The sequence below is a fragment of the Dromaius novaehollandiae genome, chromosome 7 (assembly GCF_036370855.1).
Source record: "Dromaius novaehollandiae isolate bDroNov1 chromosome 7, bDroNov1.hap1, whole genome shotgun sequence".
Taxonomy (NCBI): Eukaryota; Metazoa; Chordata; class Aves; order Casuariiformes; family Dromaiidae; genus Dromaius; species Dromaius novaehollandiae.
Genome location: NC_088104.1, coordinates 18896144 through 18919041, shown reverse-complemented (window position 1 = coordinate 18919041; position 22898 = coordinate 18896144). Strand labels below are relative to the sequence as shown.

General features: G+C 66.0%; 2 protein-coding genes across 2 annotated transcripts; one reads left to right on the top strand and one right to left on the bottom strand.

Moving 5' to 3' along the window:
• Window positions 1–1218: 1218 nt before the first annotated feature.
• On the bottom strand, window positions 1219–8083 carry DES (desmin). The gene is made up of 9 exons (XM_026094854.2): window positions 7453–8083; window positions 5372–5432; window positions 4970–5065; window positions 4722–4883; window positions 4476–4601; window positions 3281–3501; window positions 3074–3123; window positions 2579–2661; window positions 1219–2291 (listed from the first exon to the last, which is right to left on the bottom strand). The coding sequence occupies exons 1-9, from the start codon at window positions 8001–8003 to the stop codon at window positions 2250–2252; spliced, it is 1392 nt and encodes a 463-aa protein (XP_025950639.2). The 5' UTR covers window positions 8004–8083; the 3' UTR covers window positions 1219–2249.
• A 7403-nt stretch (window positions 8084–15486) lies between these two features.
• Window positions 15487–21994, top strand: DNPEP (aspartyl aminopeptidase). Its single transcript, XM_026095691.2, has 15 exons — window positions 15487–15538; window positions 16075–16162; window positions 16282–16370; window positions 16500–16613; window positions 17009–17134; window positions 17820–17950; window positions 18317–18401; window positions 18871–18978; window positions 19209–19286; window positions 19631–19714; window positions 19994–20154; window positions 20303–20342; window positions 20780–20881; window positions 21268–21435; window positions 21872–21994. The coding sequence occupies exons 1-15, from the start codon at window positions 15533–15535 to the stop codon at window positions 21920–21922; spliced, it is 1431 nt and encodes a 476-aa protein (XP_025951476.1). The 5' UTR covers window positions 15487–15532; the 3' UTR covers window positions 21923–21994.
• The last annotated feature ends 904 nt before the right edge of the window (window positions 21995–22898 follow it).

The following is a 22898-nucleotide window of genomic DNA, read 5'->3' as shown; positions in this document are numbered from 1 at the left end:
AGGGCTGGATCCACGCTCCACGCTGCAGAGCAGTGAGCGAGGCCCGGGGTCTCTGGCAGCTAGAGAAAAAGCCTGTGAAAGCCTCGGGGGGGGTCTCCTCCTTGTGCATGGAGCCGGCTGCATTGCAATGCAAAGGGCTGCTCTTTCCCGCTCCCCATGCCCACGCTCCCTCCTCCGTCCTTCAGTGCCGGGAGGGAAGACTCCAGGATGGCAGAGGGGGATGTGAGGGGCGGCCGGGCACAGCCCAGCCCTCGGGGCACGGTGGCAGGAGGTGTCAGCAATGCCGGCAGCCCGGTGAAGGTGGGGAGGACGGAAGGTGCCTCCTGGCAGCCCAGCTGCAGAGAACCGCAGGGGGCAGAGCTCTGGCCCCCCCCAGCCCAGGCCAGCAGCAGGGACGGAGGTGGCTGCTGATGTAACCCCTCCCCAGGGCCAGCCCTGGGGACCATCCTCGATGTCACAGGGCCACCTGCTGGAGACAGGCCTTGAGGCCCAGACCCCCAGCCCCGGGCAGCCCAGCAGCCAAATCTGGGGTCAGCCACGCTGCGGGCTGGCCCCATGCCGGCATCTGCACTGCCCCTTCAGGAGGCACCCACAGCCCCATCTCTGCTGCTGGCAGTAGCACCCCACGCCTGACGTGTCCCTCAAGCACCGACCTCCCAGCCCTCATCCCAGCCCCGTCGCCCTCCCAGGGCTCCCGCTCCCTGCCAGGGACGTGTGAACCCTCTGACTTCCCCCTGGCTGGAGCAATCCTAAATCTCAGCAGCCTGTGGGGTGCTGAGCACCAGGCTCCTGTTGGGTGTCCCCCCCATCACTGGAGGAGCCGTAGGCAAGACCCCAACATGCCAGCTGTGGGGAGGGGGTGAGGAGGGGTGTGTGCACACAGCGACCCCACAGAGCCTGAAAACCAGCTCTGGGCTCAGGTCCCCACCGCCGGGTGCTGTGCTGCAGCCCCCAGTGCTGGCCGGTTCCCCCTGCCCTTATGGGGACCTGCAAAACCCTCCGTGGCGGGCAGCAAAATTGTCTGGAGAAGCTTCAGGGCAAGGGAAAACCGCACTGGGGGCACCCTGCAGCCTAGAGGAGAGATGACTCCGGGGGAACACGACATGGCTGGCTCCCCCGCCCGTCCCTCCCAGCTCAGTCCTGGGCACTGGCCCCCAGGCGCTGCCTCCCCACTGCCCCATCCCCGTCCCTGCCGCAGACACGTGCTCGGAGGCCGGGTCATGCTCCGCTGTTTATTTCAGCCGCCTGGAAGAGTCACGTACACACAGTGGGGTAGGGGTGCAGTGGGGCGAGGGGTGGGGGTGCCCGCCGGCCCCCCGGGCCTCTCTCCAGCTCCTCTCTCTCTCCCCCCTTTCTCCCACTCACTCACTCCTTCTCTCGCCTGTGTCCACCTACGGGTTTCCTCTCTCGGCTCACCAACCTGCCCCCAGTGCGGGGACCCCCGTGGCCCCCGGCAGCGAGGGGACACACAGCAGGGCAGCCCCTCCCAGGGGGAGCTGCCTGCACAGCCACGGCCCCTCGCGCCCAATCCGGGGGGGGCGGGCACTGCCCTCCACCCTGTGGGGCTGCATCTCGGGCAGGGGGGAGCCCGGGTCTCCAGCCCCCCAGGTGGGGAGTGATGCAGGCTGAGAGCACCCTGGCTTCAAGCCAGGCTGGGAGGGGGGGGCTCAGCCCGTCCCCAGCTCCCCCCTGTGCCCAGCATCACTGCCCTCTGCCAGGAGAAACACCAGCTCCGAGGAGGCCAGCGGTGCCAGCGCGGGGAGACGGGTCCCTGCTCCTGCAGGACAGACCCCACGTCTGTGCCCAGCATGGGCATGGGGAGGGGGCTCAGGGGCGCGGGGGGATCCAGAACCTGCTGCTGGGACCGTCCGGCTCTCCGGGGAGCTGGCAGAGGCCACCACCTGCTCCCCCCACCCTGTCCTGCCTCTCCCCTCAGTCCCTCTCTGCCGCCCCCAGGCCCAGCCCTGATCCTGATGCTGGCATTCCCGCTGCAAAGCTGCCAAAGCAGAGCACGCACTTCAAAGCCAAAGGAGAGAGCCCGGGGGGCATGGGGGGCAAGGGTTTGGTGGCGCTGGGGGCAGCCAGCAGTGCCGTGCCCCGAGGCAGCTGCACAGGGTCCCTCGGGCAGCGCTGGGGCAAGCACCGGAGGGGGAGCGGGGGGGGAGGAGGAGCGGGCCGGGGCTTGGCGCCGGGGGGCGGCGGGATGGAGGCAGGGATGGAAGGTGCCGATGGGCCGCCGGCAGCATCGTCTACAGCACTTCATGCTGCTGCTGGGTCGCCTCGCTCACCACCTGCCAGGAGAGACATGCTGTGAGATGCGGACCCCCAGGGCCGTGGCAGGGTAGACCCCTGCCTGGCACCGAGGACCTGGCTCCTGCATGCCCCTGGCGGGTCCAGCCCCCTGCCCCGGGCACATGTGGGGCCAGGGTCTTCCTGCTCTTCACACAGCTGCAGGCACCAGGAGTACATGGTCCAAGGGCTAGCACATGCCCCAGATGACAGCAAGGTGGGCAAGAGCCCACCGCTGCCCTTGTGTCCCATGGGCTCCCTTGGCCCCAGGGCACTGCTCCGCACTCACCTCCCCATCGCGGGTTTCAATGGTTTTGATCATCACGGTCTTCTTGGTGTGCACTTCAGAGCCACGCTGCTCTGGGCTGGTCTCTGCAGGTGGGAGGACACAGGGGATGTGACCAGGCGTGGTGAAAACCACCACGGGGGACATGCAGCATGGGGATGCAGCATTTGGGCTGGGGCCAGCAGGGAGATGCCTGGCACTTGGGTGGTCTCCAAGTGCTCATGCCGTGGCCATGGTCTTCAGGACCCCCAGGGTTACCCCCACCTCAACCACAGCTCATGACAAGCGCCCTTCAGAGAGTCCCCACCCCACTGGCTCAGCATGGCACCCATGGGACCCTGCAGGCTGGGGGGCCGTGGGGGAGCTCCCCCCACCTGCCAGCCCAGCTGCATCCCTCCAGGAGGGAGATTTGCCCCATAGTCCCCCCTGTGCTAGGGAACCCCAGGGACTTGGTCCAGGCCCCGCGCAAAGGTCCCCCCCTCACAGGGCAGCACTCACCTCGGAAATTGAGAGCGGAAGCAAAGGTCTGGTGCATGGGGATGCTGATCCTGCATCAAGACAGACAGGAGATCTCAGGGCCAGCCCACACAGCCAGCCCCAGCCCGCACCGCCATGGCAGCAGGACTGGCCTCAGAAGGCCGTGCATGGGGTGACAGCCCCAAAAAACAGCTGACCCTGCCAGTCCCCCCCTGCCCCACCGCTCACCGGTTTTCCTCGCCCTCCAGCAGCTTGCGGTACGTGGCGATCTCCACGTCCAGGGCCATCTTGACGTTGAGCAGGTCCTGGTACTCCCGCAGGTGCCGGGCCATCTCGTCCTTGAGGTGCCGGATCTCCTCCTCCAGCCGCGCAATGGTGTCCTGGTAGCCGCTGGCCTCCCCAGCAAAACGCTCCTCCATCTCCCGCATCTGGCGCATCAGTGAGTCGTTCTGCGGGGACAGCGGGGCTCAGCGCTGGGGGGAACGGAGGGGCCAAGGGCACCTGGGGGGCACTGGGGGGGGGGCCGGGGCACCTGGGGGGCGTTGGGCTCTGTGCTGAGTACCTGGGGCAGAGCCAGGGAAAGGGGCAGGGCAGATCCAGGTGGATGCAGGTGGAGAGCTGGGCTCAGCACTGAGAGCCCTGGGGGGTCCTGGGGGAGAGCTGTGTCCAGCCCTGGGGCTATGGGGGAACCCGGAGAGAGCAGGGCTGAGCTCCGCTGGGGCCAGGGGCAAAAGGGAGGAGCAGGGGGTAGCACAGAGGCTGGGTGTGCGACACACAGATGCCTTCAGGGCACAGTCTCCCCCCAGCAACGAGGCCCCTGGGGGCAGGCTAGGTCCAGCTGATGTGGGGCCATGATGGGGAGCTGTGACCCAGAGCTAGGCAGCAGGGTGCTGCAGGGAGCCTGCAGGCTCCCTGGGCAGGGATGATGTACCCTGGGCACAGGGCAGGGGTGAGGGTCTCAGCTACCCAGGGGGAAGGTGGGGACAGAGGTGGGAGCCCAGGGCGGCTCTGGCGGGGCTGTCACCCACCAGCCCTGATGGCTCCCAGCTGGCTCCCATGACGGTGGCGGTGCCAGAGCAGGGCTGTCGTGCCCTGGGTGTTTGCAAGCACCTTCCCACCCTGCAACCAGACACCCGGAGCCCTGCTCCCGCCTGCCCGGAGCCTCCCCGGCTCTGGCACCTTTTGCAATCTCTGTGTGCTTGCCCCTGAGCTCTGCCAAAACAAGCTGCAGAGGCCCAGGCTGCGGCTGGGAGAGGTAAAGGGCACAGCACTGCCCAGGGCAGATTTTGAGGACGAGTACCCTGCAATAATGGCTACAACAGCTTGGAAGAGCCCCCCACACCGCTCACATCCCTGAGCAGCCCCAGAGCAGCAGGTCCTTGCAGGGGAAGCCGAGGTTTTCCCTGCACCGCCTGCAGCTCACCGTGCCCTTGAGGGCGTCGATCTCACAGGTGTAGGACTGGATCTGGTGCCGGTACTCCAGCATCTCCTGTTTCGCCTGCCGCAGTGCATCGTTGTTCTTGTTGGCTGCTTGTGTCAGGTCAGACACCTGGGGAGACAGCAGGGTCAGTAGGTGCTGCCGCCAGGCTGGATGGGACAGTGGGGACCTGGCCACCCCTCCATGCCAGGGCCTCCCCCGGGCTTAGCGCAGACCCCACCACCTCCGCACCTTGGACTTGTACCACTCCTCAGCCTCGGCGATGTTCTTGGCAGCGATGTTCTCGTACTGGGCACGGATGTCTCTCAGCGCGGCTGTCAGGTCTGGCTTGGAGACGTCCATCTCCACTTGGATGTGCTGCTCCTGCAGCTGCGCCTGCAGCTCCCGGATTTCCTGGGGAGCACAGGGTGCATCAGATCACCTGCTCCATCTCCCAGCCCCGTCTGTGCCCAGGGAAAACCGGCCCACGCCGGACCTACCTCTTCGTGCACCTTCTTGAGGAAGGCAATCTCCTCCTGCAGGGACTCAATGCGTCTCTCCAGGTCGATGCGTGCCAGCGTGGCTGCGTCTACATCCTGGGGGGACATGGAGAGTGACGGGGTAGCAGTGGGGCCAAATGCACCCAGAGGAGCACAGGGGCCATGCTGGAACTGGCAAAGCTGCCCATGCTCCTGAATGACAGGGCAGAGCCACAGACCCTGGGGGGACCACTTGGCTGCTTGGTGACACACGCCAGCGGCCACAAGGGCTGGTGGCCGGTGGCTGTGCCCTGGTGCTGGGGATGTGGCAGCTGGGGGAGCAGCCCTGCCTGGGGGTCTGGCTGCTGGGGGGGAGATGGAGGTGGAGAGGGAGGTTGGGGACCCCGGGAGGTGGATACTCACAGCTCTGAAGGCAGCCAGGTTGTTCTCAGCCTCCTCCTTCAGCTGAATCTCCTCTTGCAGCCTAGGGGCAGAGAGGGGGCATTAGGGGTGCCCGGACAGAGCCCTGTCCCCTTGCAGTGGCATCCCTGCTTGCCGTCCCCGCACCCAGCGTGGCCTGGTGGGAGCACTGCAGATTGTCCTGCGTTCCCGGCGGGAGGAGGGAGGGCTGGCCGGGGGCCAGGAGCTCTTCCTCCCATTCCCTATTATAGTCAACGCCGGAGAGAGCACAAAGGCATGAGGTCAGCTCGGTGCCACGCTCGCTGCCCCGGCCCTTATAGGGGAGAGTGGCTGGCAGCTGGGGGACGGGGTGCACGTCCCGACACAGGGCGTCGGGGAGCCCAAGGGATGGCCATGGGCAGGGAGATGGGATGTGGGGAGTGATACCAGCTGAGCTGTCCCAGGGACGGCAGGGGCAAGGGCAGCACCGGATACCCAGCTCGGGGCACAGGGCAGCGCAGGGACGCATGGCAGGGTGCTATGGGGACCTCAGCTGTGCCATGGGCATGGGGGCAGTGCTGGGGTACCAGGGAGGGAGGACCAGGGGATGTAGCCTGGGGCGGTGACCCTGGGGCAGGGGCTAGGCAGCCGGGGAGGGGGCCGTGAGCACCCCAGCTGCATCGCAGGAAGGTCAGGAGCGGAGGGAGGCACCCAGAGCTGCGCTGGCACAGCAGGGCCGCCGGGAACCTGACACCCGGTTGTCCCTGCCCTGCTCCTCCCTGGCATGCAGCGGTTGTCAGGCCTCAGCCCCCAGCCCGGCCGGCAGGCTCCCAGGGGCGCTGGGGCTGTGCCAGGGCCAGGCTGGGGCCAGCACCGCGCGTGCAGCACCGGGGGCTCTGCCCCGCTGCAGCCTCGGGGCCCCAGCCCTTCACTGCTGTGCATCTAGGGCTGGTGATGTGTGCAGGAGGCAGCAGGTTGTGCCACCCCCCGGGGGGAGGGAGACTCCAGCCTCCTCCGTTCCCATGCCCCTCTGTCCCAGTGGCACAGGGGAGAAGGAGCAGATCAGCATCAGAGGCTGCTGCAGGAGCAAGCGACTGCCCCAGCCACCAGAGCAGCGGTGCCCAGGCTGCCCGGCCATGATGGGCACTCAGCCCTGCCATCCATGGGGCTGTGCCCCTTGGCCCCCGCCCCGCCAGCCCACCATGTCCTCAGGGGGGTCTTCGCCGCTCCCAGGGCACCACGTGCACCCGCGGCAGGCTGAGCACCTCTGGCCTGCGGAAGCGTGGCGGCTCCCTCCCCCTCCTTTGAGTCCGGAGCCGGCAGAGTATCCTCCGCCCCTGCTTCCGCCTGCCCGCCTGGCTCCATCCAGCTGTCCATCAGGGCTCAGATTGCCCACAGGCTGGACAGTCATCCCCAGTGCAAGCGGGGACCTCGGGAACCTGCCTGCTGCTGTCTCCCAGCGCTGCATCCCCGGCTGGGCATCATAGCCTGGCCCCTGCCCTTGCTATGGCACCCAGGCAAGGCAGGTTGCGGTGCCCCCCCAGCTCCCGGGGCTGTCCTGCCTGCTGGGCGCTCCTTGGGCACCTCGCGAGGACTGGCGCAGGCTGGCAGTGGCTGTTCGGAGTGCCCTACTGCTGCTTATATGTCTGGGCACCTCGCTCACCCTGCCCTGTGCTGCCGGGCAGCTCCTCTCTCCTCCTGCCCCTGGGCAGCAGGTTGGGGAGCCCCCAGCACTGGGTTGGTGGTCCTGGGTGCCCTTCTCCCTCCCAAGGCTTGCAGTCACGGTGCCAGGGCATGGTGCAGGCTGTGGCCTTGCAAAGTACCCTGCGGATGGGTCCCTGGCGTGCAGCCAGAGAGAGGCACGCAGCGGTGGTCTCCTGCCCAGGAAGGTGGAGCAGGGGTAAGAGGGATGGAGCAGAGAGGTCCCATGACAGGCTCTGGGCCTTGGCAAGGAGAGCAGGGCACTAGGATGGCACTAAGTACCCAAGGGGACCCGGCGCTCGCTGAGGAACGGCTCTGCCCCTTTCCCCAGGGACGGAGCTGTGGCGCAGAGACGCGGGAGGGATGCCGGGGCGGCCCGCGGGGCGCGCAGGGGTGGCCCTCACCTCTGCTTGAGCTTCTGCAGGTCGTCGAGCAGGTTGTCGCGCTCGACCTCGACGCGCGCCCGCTGGCTGGTGAGCACATCCACCTGGCGCCGGAGCTCCCGCAGCTCCTCCTCGTACATCTCAGCCACGCGGGTGGGCTCCTTGCCCCGCAGGCGGTTCACCTCGGCCACCATGAGGGCGTTCTGCTGCTCCAGGAAGCGCACCTTCTCGATGTAGTTGGCGAAGCGGTCATTGAGCTCCTGCAGCTCGACCTTCTCGTTGGTGCGGGTCTGCAGGAACTCCTGGTTCATGGCATCGGCCAGGCTGAAGTCCAGCAGCTCCCCGGCGCCCTGGTAAGCGCTCTGGTAGGAGCGCAGGGGCATCACGCGGGTGGCACGGAAGCTGGACAGGCTGGGCACGGCCGAGGTGCGGGACACCTGGTAGACGCGGGAGGTGACAGAGCTGCCGCTGCCTTTGCCCCCGAAGGAGGCGCGGGAGAAGACCGGGGAGCCGCCGCCGAAGGTGCGGCGGTAGGAAGAGACCCGCTGGCTGGAGGAGTAGGACTGGCTCATGGTGGCGGCAGGCTGCGGCTGGAGCGGGGCACAGGGGCTGGCGAGCGGCTGGGAGCTCAGCGAGATGTCGGGAGGGGACCCGCACGCCGGCTATTTGTATGCTGCTGACATCACCGGCCCCTCCTGCTGCCGGACAGCTGGGGGATTCCTGCACGGGCCGTGGGCGGGCACCCGCCCCGCTGCTGGCGACGGCCCCCTGCCCCCTCACCTGCGGGGAGGGCCCTCCGCTGGGGCCACGCGTGGCTGGAGCTGGCTGGGCACCCGGGGGTCCCCCCTGGGCCCCCCTATGCAACAGCCCCTCCAACACCACCACTGCCCTGCCTCATCCAGGGCGCTGTCACTGGGGGCGCCGGGGGGGCAGCATGGTGGGGACCACCCAGCACTGCCGGGACCCCAATCAGGACACAGGGCACCATGTGGGAGTGCCAGGACAGAGAGACAGCCTGGGCTGAGGCCATGGCGGGGGCGGGGGGGGGACTCAGCCCTTCACACCATCATTTGCTCCTCCTTGAGCCAGATCCCACATGCCGGTGGTCACATGCCCCAAACTGGCCCCAAGCACCCCAAAATCACCCCGGGAATGCCATGACGTGCCTCACAGCAAGAGCATCAGGCTCAGCTCTCAGCATGGGGCCAGACTCAGGGGGACCTGTCCCAGAGAGGAGCCTGACGGGGAGGCCTGGGGGGGCAGCATGGGGGGTCCCTACGCTGAGCACACTGGAGCTGATCTCGCCACCCCAACGCCCTCTCCCCGCTGCATGGGGGGCCGAGGTGGGGCTGAGCACTGGCCCAGGGCTGGACGCCTCCAGGGTGGTGCTGAGTGACCCCAAGCAGGTGCTGGATCCGGAGCGGCCCAGTGACGTCAGCACCTGGGTCCTCACTCTGGCACATTCCCGAAGCAGCAGGCACCCAACCAAAATAGCCTCCCTAGCTCATACCCTGGGACATGGGCGGTATTTATAGCCTGGGGGAGGCACCCTGTTAACCCGTCCAGCTCCGAGCACGCAGGGAGCGCAGCTGGCCAGGGGCTCTGTCCGGAGCAGCCCCGACCCCCCCGGTCCTCAGCCCCCCAAGCACGGGGTGAGGTCCCCAGGCCAGCGAGGGCCTGGCAGGCTCTGCCCTGTCCCCTCCGCCTCCCCCTTAGCCTTGCAGTACTTTGGGGAGCAGAAAGTCCTGCCCAGCTCTCCAGATCTCCCCAGGATGGGGAGCACTCCCAGGGCCCAACTGAGGTTCAGGCAGAGGGGAGCAGAGACCCTCTCCCAGCTCAGCACCAGTGGGTTAAGGCTGTCCCCATCGCTGTCCCCAAGGATGGGGTGCATGGGGACCCCTGCATGGGAGCAGAGAGCTGGGGACCTGCAGCCCAGGCTGCACCTAGTCCTCCTTTACATGGCACCCAGGCATGGGGCCAGCACACCAAGCCATGGTCCCCGAGCCGGGGCACAGCTGGGAGCAGACCCCCATCATCTGGGGTGCTGAGTGCACAGAGCACCGAGGGGCTGCCGCAGCCCACCGGGGAGCTGCATGATGCCGTGCTGTGCCCCAGGCATCGGCCAAGCCGTATTGAGGGACAGGGCACAGCCCGGTGGGGTGGTGAAGGGAGTCACCTCCCCTGCCCTCGAGCCCAGCACGGAGGATGCTGCAGCCCCCCCAGCCCACAGAGCTGCCCGCGGGCAGCACCCGGGGCCCCACCACAGCTTCCCACGGTGGTCCAAGGCGGGGGACCTGCACCCAATGACCCCAGCCCTGCCCAAGCCAGGCTGTTTTGGCCAGCATCAGCTGGCATAGCCCCAGTACCGCTGTCCCCAGGCCCACACTGGCCCTTCCCAGCCAGGCCAGTGGCAGGACGCCCTGGCAGAGAGGGGACTGCAATGCTGCCAGGCACAGGGTGTCTCAGCAGCAGCAGTGCTCAGCCCTGCCCAGCCCCCACACCTCCCAGCCCCCTGCGCTGGCTGAAATGGAGGTGCCAAGGGCTGTCGAGGCTCGCCCGTGGCGTGGGAAGCCGGGTGTCCAGGCTCGGCTGCTGCAGCATGCTGCCCTAGACGCAGCGCCCGGGGACTGCCCTGTCCCCTGGAGACAGCTCCTGCCTGCTCCCTGCCAGCTCGCAGCCATGCAGGCGGGCAGGAGGCTCCAGGCCGTGCATCCCAGCCAGCCCCCCCAAACCCCTGTATCTCTGGAGCCCCTCCAGGACGCCTAGACGCGGCGTAATGCCGCGGCTTCCCGGATGGTGCACGCTGCCTGGCGGAGCCTGCCTTTAAAAGGGAAGGTATTTTCAGATGGGGTTGTTTCATCCCAGCACGGGACGGGGCGGGGGGGGGGGGGGGAAGGGGAGCTTGGGGGACGGGGGAGAGAAGATGGAAAAACATACAGCATCCTTCCTTCTCCTGGCCCTGCTCCGAGCGTGCCCTGCGCATCCCCAAGCCCTGGCACATCTGCCCTACTGCTCCGCCGGCCCCCACGCCAACTCTGACCCAGACAGGGACATGCTCCAGCCCTCGGGGTCAGGCTGGCAGGGTCCCATGTTAATGTGGGGTCACCCATGAAGCCGGACCACCACAGGGCCAACCACACCATCACCATCGTGACCCCATCCTGCTGCCTCACTGACTGGGGTTGCGGGGTAGGATGCCGGGCAGGGCCCCCATGGGTGGCACGTCCAGCAGCGCTGAGCACCCTGCCCTGGGGTCTCAGGTAGGGCCCCAGCACTGCAAGACCCCCGAGGCCTGGAGAGCCTTCACCCCTGCCTTGGCCTGGTGGGGTGGCAGGGTTAGGGAAGGACGTAGCAGCCTGCCCGGCTCCCCAGGGTGCTGGGACAGGGCTCCCCAGCACCCTATGCCTCCCCAGCACCCTATGCCTCCCGGCACCAGTGACACACATTGGCGGCAAGCTGAGAGCAGGGAGGGAGCAGCAGGGGGACACTGAGGGGCTGCAGAGCCGCAGGGCAAGGGGAAAGGGGGGTTGAGGTGCCCCGGGGAGGGGAAATGTGCTTTTGGGCTGTGATGCGAGGGGTTGAAGTGGCTTAAATGGGTTAAAAGAGGTGCGTTTCCCTGACCCTGCTCAGGGTCAAACTTTTTAAAGTGGCCTTTCCTCAGCTGCCTGGAGCCTTCCGGGATGTCTCAGCCAGGGCAGAGGCCTCCGGCTGTGCAGGGAGGGTGGACGGACGCGCTGGCCTTTCCGCTGCCTCTTAAGAAATCCCCGTCTCCCTGCAGGATCCCAAAGCGCAGGAAGCAGGCGGGCGAGGAGGAGAAAAGGAGCCGGCCCCATGCGGTACCATCCCAAGGACTCTGCCCCACACACTCCCACCACAGGGACCCTGCCCCACACGGTCCCCTCCCAGGGACCCTGCTCCGAGCCAGCTGGCTGCCGGGGGCTGCAGAAAGCACCAGGGCGCTGCCTGCAGTGCAGGGACAGCGGGGCACTGCGGGAGCGCCAGGGCGGTGTCGGGAGACACGTCGACGAGGAGCGAAGCTGCCTCCCACCGTGGCCAGCCGGCTGCTCTCTCTGCAGCTCTGGCCCAGGACGGGCTGACCCAGGCTGCCGAGTCTGGGAACCGGGCCCCGGGCCCATCTCCGGGCCCCAGCGCTGGCCTGGCCCCAGCTCCTCCCGGGCCTTGGGAGCAGGCTGCAGCCGGGAAAATGGCAGGGAGCTGGAATGTCAAACAACTCCGGTCGTGACTTCCCCATGAGCGAAGCCAGCTGCATCCCACAGCCGCCCCTCCTCCCCGGCCCTCCCTCCCCCCTGCCTCGCCTGCTCCCCCGGGATTTAAACCGCGCGGGGAGCCAGGCACAGCCTCCCCGGGCTGTAGGCACCTCCGGGCCTGGAGCCCAGCAGGATGCGGGGACAGGATGCCAGCCCCTCCTCAGTCCCCTGTCCCACAGCACTGCAGGCCACCATGCTGGGTCTGGCCCTCCCAGGCCCCGGCACCCTCTCTCGCCTGGCTCTGCACCCGCTGCACCAAGCGCGGACGAGCGGATGGACGGGAATGAAGCAGCCAGGGCGTCCATCCCCCTCTTTTCTGGCCCCTGGCCGCCTCCTTCAGTCCCGCTCCTTTTACAGCCATGTGCCTCCGAGGCGCCTTTACCCTAACAGGGAAGGTCTGTGCGGCCCATTCCCCGGCGCTGACAGACCCACTTGGGCGCGTGCTATTGTCTAAATAGGAGATTGTTCTCCTTCCCTGCCTGGACCACGGCCCAGCCCAGTACGCCCAGCTTGCAGGAGCTTCTGAGCGCCGTGCATGCTGCTCCAGCCCCCCTAGGGCTCTGCTCCAACCCCACCACCCCGGCCCCAGCACCCACTGCTTGCCACAGCTGCCTCTGCTCCCTCACCCACTGCAGGGCTCAGAACTGGCGGTGGGGACACACATGTGGTTCTGGATGTCCCAAATCCCCATCCCTGTGCCCCGAGGCAATGGGGATGCTGAGGATGACTGGCTGCGTCTGAGTGCCACAGGGATGCTGGGAGTGTCTGGTTGCCCCTGTAGCCTATGTCAGTACTGGAGGCGGTCCAGCAACCCTCCATGACCTACATGGATGCTGAAGGGTGTTTGGTTGCCCCCTGGCCTATGCGCATCCTGGGGATGATCTATGGCCCCTCAGGGCCTATGTAGATGCTGGGCAAGACCAGCTGCCTCCATGGTCCATGCAGATGTTGGAGGTATATGCCTGCCTCCATCAGTCCTGTCCAGCTGCTCTCATGCTCCATGGGGATGCCAGTGATGTACATCTGCACTCATGGACCATGGGGATGTACACCTGCTCCTGTGGTCCTTGGAGATGCTGGGGGTGCCCAGCTGCCCTCATGGCCATATGGATGTAGGGCAGGCTGCCCTAGTGGTCCATGGGGATGCGGGCGGTGTCTGGCTGCCCTCACCCAGGCCTTGATGACATCACCCATGCCAGTGAGATGAGGTAGTGGTTACCACCCCAGCCTGCTGCATCACTGGCAGCTCATGTAAGGTGTCGTGGCCATTCGCTCAGCCTCCAGCAATGTCCAAGCAGTGATTTCACTTTCCCATGCTCAGACACGTGACCTGGCGTGGGGGTTCGGCGTCTCCCACGTGGACCGCCCTGCTCCCTCCGCAGCAGTCCCCGGCGCCGGCCTGTCACTGCCGTGCCATCACCGCGGTCACCCTGCCAAGGCCCCGCGGGGGGGGTCTGGCTGACACCGCAGCTGCATCTGAGCAGGAGAAGGGGGCGGCACTTCCTGGAGCACTGGCTCTGTTTACAGACTCTGTTCTAGGACGTCTCAGCCCTTAACTCCTTGCAGCAGGGCTCAGCTCCAGCTGCCGGCACCCAGTGCCGCCCGCCGTCCCGGGGAAGGCTGCCTGGTGCAGAGGCTGCGTGGCACCAGCCCTGCCAAGGCCAGGACGTAGGAAAGGGCACGGTGCCCTGCTCTCCTGAGCCCAGCTGCCGTGTCCCAAGCACCCAGGGGAGGAGCAGGAGCCAGCTCTGAGGGGGTGGCAGAGCTGCCTGGGGCTCCTTGCAGCACCCGAGGGGGGTCTGCAGGCAGGGGGGCAGGAGCAGCGCGCTCCCAGGCCCAGGCGGGAGCAGGAGCACGGTGATGGGGCGGGGGGTTGGCTGCAGCAGGTGCTGCGCAGACCCCGGCATCCAGCCAGGGCAGAGTCAGAGATCACCCGGAAATAGCCTGCAGGAGCTTTTTCTGGAAGTCCCGCTGTTCCGGGAATAGCTGCAGCATGACAAGGCGCTGCCCTTTGCTTGCCGCACGCAGGGTGTGGGCAAGGGCCACACCCGGCCCTGCCACTCATTCTGCACCCCCAGCACTCCCGACACCCAGCACCCACCGGCTCCCGGCACCCCCAGCCCCGGCACTGCTGGCTCTGGGTAGCGCCCTGCTCCAGGCACCCACCAGCTCTGGGGACCCAACAGCTCCAGGTGCCCACCAGCTCTGAGCTCCCACCAGCTTCAGGCACCCCCAGCCCCAGTGCCCACCTGCTCTGGGGACCCACCAGCTCCAGGCACCCACCAGCTCCAGGCACCCACCAGCTCTGGCCACCCACCTGCTCCAGGGACCCACCCATTCTGGGCAGCCGCTTGCCCTGGGGACCCGCTGGCTCCAGAGACACATCTGAAGCAGGCACCCACTCTGCAAAAGGCTCCGGGTGCATCTACCCACCCATGGCACAACCTGGGGATGGCCCTGCAGCACCCAGTGCTGAGATGGGGGCCTGCAGCAGCTGAGGGTGCTGTTGCTGGCAGGATCAGAGGGCCAGGACTCCTTGGCAGGGTCCTGTGGTTGGGAGGGTGCTGAGGGTGGACAGGATGTGCGTGTGGACCCAGTCTGGGCTGTGGTACCAGGGGTCTGCCCTCAGTCTGGTCCTGTCTCTGCGGGGCGCTGGCCCCTGTGTTTTGCTGCTGTGGCCCTGGTTGACATGGAGACCCTCCAGCTGTCTGCTCACGGGGTGCCAGGCGGTGGGGGCACGTTGTTTTCTTGGGGGGAGAGAGGCAGGTGGTGGGGCTGGAAGCATAAATCCAGCGCTGTCAGGAGTTCCCGGCACAGCAGGTCCCAGGGTCAGGGGCAGCAAGACCGCTAGTTTCCAGTCCAGGCTGGTGTCTCCAAGAAACACAGTGCCCGCACTGGTGACTCAGGAGCTGGGAATCCGGCTGGCATGGAGCACCTGGGCCCTGTGCTCACACAGCTGCCACGTCCCCCCTCGCGCCGCACACCCGTCCCCAGGACGTCACAGGATCCTGCTGGGAAACGATACGCAAGCACCGATGGAAAACCTGCTGCCGCTGCCCTGCCTGTGCTCCTCGACCTGCTTCAGGAGCTGAGCCAAGGGCAGGGGCCACCCTGATCCATGCCAGGGCCCGGGTCCCTGGTGGCACTGCTCTCCCTCGTCACTGTCACTGGGTGCCACCAAGGCTGTGGCCAGGCCCTGCTCCAGGGGACTGTGGCACTGGGGCTGGCGGGCGACTGGGTTCTGCCCTGCGGCAGCACCCTGCCTCGTGGGCACTGGGACTGCCCGGCACCTGCCTGGGCTGGGGCACTGCCCTGGGTGCAGAGTGCAGGCTGCGGATGGCTGGGTGCAGGCTGGAGGGCTCCCTGGGCACGGTGGGTGCAGGTGCCCCGGACACGCAGTGCTCCGGGTGCCCTGCACTGCGGAGCTGTGCACGGATCAGGGTGCTCAGCATGCAGAGCGCTCGGGGCGCCTGGCGCAAAGGGCGCACGGGGCAAAGCTCCGGGCGTTGCGGTGCAAAGGGTGCATGGGGTGCAGGGTGCTCAGGGCGTCGGGTGCAAAGGGTGCATGGGGCAGAGCTCCGGGCACTCCGGTGCGCGGGGCACGCTGCAGACCGGGTGCCTGGCGCACACTGGGCCATGGGGCAGTGCCTGCGGGCTCTGGGTGGCTGGGCGCCCCGGGAGCCCAGCGCACACCGCCCCGGTGCCCGGGCGCCCCGGTGCCCGGCGGTCGCGGCCCAGCGCGGACGCCCCGGGCCGCGGGTCCTCCGCGCCGCTAGGGAGCGCGCGGGGCGCCCGGGCCTCGGGGGCGGGGCGGGCGCAGCGTGTCGGCGGCCATGCAGGTAGCGGGCGAGGGCTGCTGTGGCTGCCACTGCACCGGGGCGGGGGGACGGACGTTCAGGGCACTGCTATGTGGCGCACACAACACCGGGGGGAGTTCAGGGCACTGCTATGTGGTGTGCGCAGCACCAAGGGGGGCTCAAGGCACTGCTGTATGGCGCGCGCAGCACCGGGGGGGTGCAGGGCACTGCTGTGTGGCGTTCGCAGCACCCGGGGAGGGGGTTCAGGGCACTGCTATGTGGCGTGCACAGCACCGGGGGGAGTTCAGGGCACTGCTATGTGGCGTGCGCAGCACCAAGGGGGGGGTTCAAGGCACTGCTATGTGGCGTTCACAGCACCAGGGGGGGGTTCAGGGCACTGCTGCATGATGCACGCAGCACCAGGGGGGTTGGGTGCTGGCTGGTGCTTGGCGTGACTCCCGTCCCCGTGTCTGCCCCTGTCCCCCTCCCCGTGCCCGTCCCCCTCCCCGTCCCCATCCCCCTTCCCATGCCTGTCTCCCTCCCCGTCCCCCTGCCTGTGCCCATCCCTGTGCCCGCAGGCAGCGGCCAAGGGCTCGAAGCAGGCGGTGCAGGCGGCGGCCCAGGAGTTGGTGCGGTTCGTGAACCGGAGCCCCTCACCCTACCATGGTAAGGGGCCGCAGGGCCCAGCTGCACCGGGAGCGGCATCCCCACATGCCCCTGCTTGCCGCTGCTGCGGGGTGGAACGCGCGGGGCCGGCCCTGCCGTGATGGTGCCTCCCCCCGCAGTGGTTGCTGAGTGCCGGAGCCGGCTGCTGCAGGCCGGCTTCCAGGAGCTGAAGGAGACGGAGCACTGGGACATCCGCCCCGCGCACAAGGTGGGCAAGGGGCCTCGGCCGGCACCGGGGCTGCCTGGGGCTGCTCTGCTCCTGCTGCACCCGCAGTGGGGAAACCGCAGCAGGAGCATGACTGTGGGCCGGCCCTGACCTCTCCCCCTCTGCCCTCAGTACTTTGTGACCAGGAACTTCTCCACGCTCATCGCGTTTGCCGTCGGGGGCCAGTTCCAGCCAGGGAACGGCTTCAGCCTGCTCGGGGCCCACACTGACAGCCCCTGCCTCAGGGTAAGACGTGCCGCTGGGGCGCCTTCCCCCAGGCTTGGGGCATTCCCTGGTGCCATCCAGCATCACTGCATGAGCAGGCCCTACCCTGGCTCCCCCCGTGCCCCTGTAGCACAAGCGCGTAGTTGGAGTGTCCTTACCAGCCCCTTCACCTCCTGCTTTCCCCCTGCTACTCACAGCAGTCACCTGGTGACCACCTAGCACCTGGTGTTGCCCCCCATGCAGACAGCTTGTTTCCCCTGCCCTGCAGGGCCCCCCACAGCACCCCACGCTGATGGGATCGCCAAGGAGCCTCTGGGCATATTCTGCCCGCTCCCCGCTGGGTGCCCAGCCCCAGGGCCTCATGGTGCCCGCTGCACCACCCTGCCAGCGGCGGTGACGTCTCTGCTCTCGCCTAGGTGAAGCGGCGCTCCAAGCGGGGGCAGGTGGGCATGGTGCAGGTTGGCGTGGAGACCTACGGAGGGGGTATCTGGAACACCTGGTTTGACCGTGATCTCACCGTGGCTGGGAGGGTGATCGTAAAGGTGAGCCTGACTTGGGGTGGGGACATTTGCATGTGGCCCTGTGCAGGGTCTGTGACTCCCACACAGAGTGGGACCTGCTCTCATTCCTTTGACCTGTCTATCATGCCCTGGACTGGGAATTCGTGCTAGAGCTCTTGCTTTGGCTCTGTGTCCTGCACTCTGTGCTTGTGCCAGGCTGTGCCCCTGGGTCTTTGAGACTGGTCCCATAAGCCCGACTGGTCTGCAGCCCTGCCAGGCACCCTGGCACCTCAGACAACCTGGTGACCCAGAGTCCATGAAGAAGCGATCCCAAGGCAGAGTGACCAGGTCTTTGCTGGCTGCAGAACTGCCCCATCTCCCTGTCGGCCTGCCAGGTCTGTCCTTGGCCGTCCCTTCTGCCAGTCACTGCACCCATCACTCTTGGGTGCCTGTTAAAATCCCAGGCCTTGGATTGTCTGGCTGGGGTGGCCCCATGCTTATCCTATCCATACCCACACTCCAGCCTGGAGGTTAATTCCTTCAGTCAGCACCAAGGTGTGCACAGGGATCAGACCCATTATGGCCCTCTCACTCTGTCTGTGGCAGAGGTGTCAGAGCAGCCCTGCTGCGGTGCAGGCACAGTGTGGACGCTGGCCGACGCAGGCACCTCTCTGTCTTGCAGACGCGGCCCCATCTAGGTTGCTGAGCAGTCCTTCTTGCATTTCAGGACCCAACCACAGGATGCCTGGAGCAGTACCTGGTACATGTGGAGCAGCCCATCCTCCGCATTCCCCACCTGGCCATTCACCTGCAGCGCAGCATCAATGAGAACTTCGGGCCCAACACCGAGCACCACCTGTAAGGCCTGGCTTGACCCGGTCCCCTGGCCAGCCCTCTGGCTGGGACCCAGCTGGAGCAGTGCCCAGCTTCAGCTCTGGCCCTTTGGCAGCTGGTTGCTGCAATGAGCATGTCTGCAATGGCTTTCCTCAATCCATTAGTCCCCCTGGGACACACTGCCAAGACTGGGGCTTGGGGGAAGATATTGAGGTGCCCTGAGGTGGCTCACAAAGGATTTATGCTTTGAATTGGGTGTGTCCTTGCTATATTCAGCTTGGCGATCACTCCTTGGGGAAGCAAGGTGGCCACCCCAGGAAAGCTTTGTATGTGACTCATGTGGGAGAGGTGAGCATCGCCCTGGGAGCTAACGGCACTGTCTCCCCACAGGGTTCCCATTTTGGCCACTGCTGTGCAGGAGGAGCTGGAAAAGGAGGTACTCATGGAGGGCACACCTTGCGATGCTGCGGCCCAGGTGAGCTGGGCAACGAGGACTAGCAGGGGGCTGTCGCTAAGACCTCACACTTGCCACCTTGTGATCTCCAGTCCTCAGGGCTTCCTGTCAGCAGGTTCCCCTCCCCTTCTTCCCATTCAGTGCTGATGACCCTGCACTCCACCCCACAGCCGCATACACTTCGGACGTGCCCAGCCACCTCTCTATTCCCACCCCATCCTGCAGAGAGGGACACAGTCCCCATAAAGTCATCACAGATGGCTCCTCCTTTCTTGCTGGGGAGGCAGGGCAGGGAGGGGAGATCCGTGCAGTGGGCAGAGAAGTCTGTGCTGTCCTGTGTAGGGTGAGGGCTTGAATGCAAGATGTGTTAGTAGGAGAGGGGACTGTGCCGGGATGAGTGAGGTGTGGGACAGCTCTCCAAGCTGGAATGGAAGGTTTTCCCCTGTGCTGTGTATCTCCAGCCCTGCCCCCAGGTCTGCTTTCTTCCCAGACAGAGCGGCACAGCCCTGTCCTGCTCTCCCTGCTCTGCTCCCAGCTGAGGGTGAAGCCAGAGCAGATCGTGGAGCTGGAACTATGCCTAGCAGATACACAGCCAGCGGTGAGTAGGAGGGGGAGCCTCCCACTGCCTGTGCACAGCACGTTTGCAGACTGGCACTGCACAGGCCCTGTGCCCAGGACTCTTCCTCTGCCTGGGGGGTGCCAGGGCTGGGAGCTGAGGGGACTGAGAAAAGAGCCCCTGAGGGGGCAGAAGTGAGGGGAGCGGGATGAGGACCCAGTGGCGGGTACCTTTGGTGACCCAAAGCCTGTGTCATTTCTCTCTGCCTGCAGACGCTAGGTGGTGCCTTTGATGAGTTCATCTTCTCCCCGCGCCTGGACAATCTGCACAGCTGCTACTGTGCCCTGCAGGTGAGCGGGAGGTGGAGGGGAGCCTCGGGGCCCCAGCATGGCCCCCATGTGCCCTGCCTCTTCTCAGTGTAGCCGTGAGTTGCAGGAGGCTCTGTGGGGTGGCTGGTTTGTCAGAGGATCTGGAGCTGGATGGGTGCTGCCCCCGTGCTGGGTGCGTGGGAGTCCCAGCAGCTACTTTGGGTGACTGTTGCTCTCGCTGGACAATGTGCACATGTGTGCCCATGACTCCCTCCCTTGGTGCTTTGGGCTCTCCTGGGGAAAAGCCCTGCCTGCGTAAGCGCTGAGTTTCCTGGGAGAGGATGGCAGCTCAGGCTGTCGCCCTGTCTCCTCCTCTGCCCCTGCAGGCCTTGATTGACTCATGCATGGCTCCCTCCTCCCTCATCCAGGAGCCCAACGTACGTCTCATCGCGCTCTATGACAATGAGGAGGTGAGCGAGGGGCACAGCAGGCGGTGGCTGGCACAGGGCCTGTGTTCTTTGCTGGCCCTGGCAGTGTGTAGGAGAAGACAGATCTCACGTGCCCCATGGGGCAAGATGGGGTTTGCTCACCCCAGTGTGAAGCATGGCCCAGGCCTGGTGGCTGGGGTAGTCTCCACTATGTTTGGAGGTTGCTGTACTGGCTGTGGGGAGTGCCATGCCACTGAGCTGGTGCTGGGGGTGGGCTGGGGGCTGCCCTGTGTAGGTTGTGCTGATGGTACTCCCTGGCAGGTAGGGTCAGAGAGCGCGCAGGGCGCAGAGTCCCTGCTGACAGAGCTGGTGCTGCGCCGGATCTCGGCATCACCACAAAACCTGACAGCCTTCGAGGAGGCCATGGCCAAGTCCTACATGATCAGCGCTGATATGGCTCATGCCGTGCACCCTAACTATGTGTGAGTGATCTGAGCCCTTGAGCTGGGCGAGCCTGCCCTGCCACCTGCGGGGACGTATCCCTCTTGCTCCCCAAGGAGCAGAGGCAGGGGAGTCTTTGCTGCAGCGGGGAGAGGGCTTTGGCATGAAACTCCTGTTTCTCTTTTGCAGAGACAAGCATGAGGAAAATCATCGTCCAGCCTTCCATAAGGTGAGGGCAGCCCTCTGCTCTGTGGCAGACCAGGGACCGTCCATCCATCCTGCAGCAGTGTAAAGTGCCCAGCCAGTCTCCAGAGCACAGTTCCAGTGTGTGATTCAGTAGCACTTGAACAGGACATGTTTGTCCTGCAGCATGATTTGGTCATTTTGCATGTCTGGTGTTAATCCATTTGGGACCGTGGTCTCCACCCTGGAGTCCTTCCTTGAGTCAGCCCTAGCTCTGAGCCTGGGTTGTCCCCAAGGGACACCTGACCCTTACAGGACCCCCATTCCTATGGATCACCCAGGGGAGAGAGAATGAATGGTGGGTTGGGGTGGGATGATGTTTCTGCCTGAATCCCTGTGGTCTCTCCCTGGGCACTGGTACTGCCAGACCATCGATCTGACCCCCAGCCGAGTCCCAGGTCTCATAGTGCCTCCCTTGCACAGGGCCCCGTGATCAAAGTGAACAGCAACCAGCGCTATGCCTCCACCGCTGTCACCGAGGCAGTCATCCGGGACATCGCGGCCCGCGTGGGTGTTCCTCTGCAGGTGAGCGGTGCTGATCGAGCGCGATCCCTCGGTAAATGTCACCAGCTTGCACCTGGGTGCTGGAGGGGTAGGACCCATGTTAGACCCCTGCGTCTTAGTTACTGTGTCTGTGCTCTCTGGGCTGTCATGCCTGCTGCGGTGTAGTCTCCAGCTCCGGGGATTTTGGGGAGCAGGCTCAGGAACACAAGGGAGGGCAGGCCTACCCTGACCATGTCGCTTCTCTGGGGGACTTTGCACCAGGGCAAGGGGACTGGACTGCTGCTTCTGTCCCAGGCTGTCTCCCTTCAGATGCTATCTGAACACCCAGGCCTGGCTGGGACCCCTGTGCTGGGAAGGTGGGTGTGGGAGGCATCAGGGGGAGCTGTTGACACCGCATCCCCATTCAGGAGTTCATGGTGCGGAACGACACGCCGTGCGGCACCACCATTGGCCCCATCCTGGCCTCCCGCCTGGGGCTGCGCGTGCTGGACATCGGCTGCCCGCAGCTGGCCATGCACTCCATCCGGGAGATGTGCTGCACCTCAGGGGTGCTGCAGAGCATCGCCCTCTTCAAGGTGAGCCTGTCACCCCCTGCCCCACACAGCGGGGCCCCCTCCTGGCTGTCCTGCTCCCTGGTGTGTCACATGCTCCTGCGTCACCATCCAGCCCCCATTTCTGGGGCTGACCCCATCTGCCTGCAGCCTTGCTGGGCTCCCCACCCCTCTTGGGGCAAGGCAGGTGCCGGCTACTTCCGGATGTGCCCCCTCGCCTCCCCACCATGTATCCCAGCCTTCCCTGGCAACTGCCCCCCCAAATGGTTCCCATGGCAACTGGCGCTAGCCTTGAGTCAGTGATGGGTTACTATGGCGACACAGTCCTGCTCTGTGTGAGTAGCGGGCTGCTATGACGTCGTGTGAGTAACCCAACGGGGAGCCGCTGCCTGCCCCCGCCGCCTGTCCCCCTGCCGGCGCTGGGCTGCCCAGCCCACCCTGATGCCCCGTCTCATTTCAGGGCTTCTTCGAACTCCTGCCGGAGGTCAGCAGCAGCATGACACTCAACTGAGCGTGGCAGGAGGGAGCGGCTGCAGGGTTCAGCCCTGGGGACTGGGGCGATTAAAGCATCTCCCTCTTGCCAGCGAGTGGCTCCGTGTGTGTGGCTGGGGGCAGGAGGATGGACCCAGATCCCTGTGGGGAGCCCGAGCAATGCCACGCTGTGGGAGCCAGCACCCCAGAGCTACCACCAGTGCTTTTTTCCCTGCCTTGGGCCCAGAAGTGGGACTGTTTCTCCCCACATGCTGATCACTAGCTGCACCCTGAGGACCATGCTTGGTGGAGGGTGCCAGAAGGGCCCAGCTTATGCTCTGAGCTACAGGGGGCAGTGGAGGAGCATTCAGATAAACGGAGGTGGGTTTATCAGTGTGGGCACAGCCCTCTGCCCACCCCTGCTAGCTCGATCTCAGTGCCCTGGGGTCCAGGCATTAGGATCTGGGATATTCAGGGAAGAGGTTGTCCCCTGGATCCTGGAGGGCTGGAGCTTTCATCACTGTAGGGGAAAGATAGGTGGGCTAGACCCATGGGCGCCAGCGCTGGGCCTGTCCCTGTGTGTATTGGGGCTGCTGTCAGCATCTGTGTGGCGCTGTGATCCCTCTTCTGGCCCAGCAGCTGCATCAGCCACAAGAATGGGGCAGGAGGCATCTGCTTCAGCTCTGACTGCTCCAGCTGCTTTGTGCTACGGAGCCTGGAGGGGCCCTGCCCACGGCCCCTCTCCCTGAGGGCCTGACCCTGGGGGCCTGGTGTGGGTGTGTAGGGCACAGACCCACTCTGAAAGCACCAGGCCCTGGAGGAAAGGGGTAGCGGGCAAGGCCCTGGGCCATCGCTTTTGTGGGGGAGCAGCGGGCATCTCCCTAGGGTACCGTGGGGTGTTGTCATCCGTGAATGGGGACTGCCAGGCTGGTCCTGCGAGGGGTAGAGCTCGGACAGGGCTGCCCTCTGCCCCCTCCCTCCCCCGGAGGGGAGCAGGAAGAGGCCCCAGGGACACC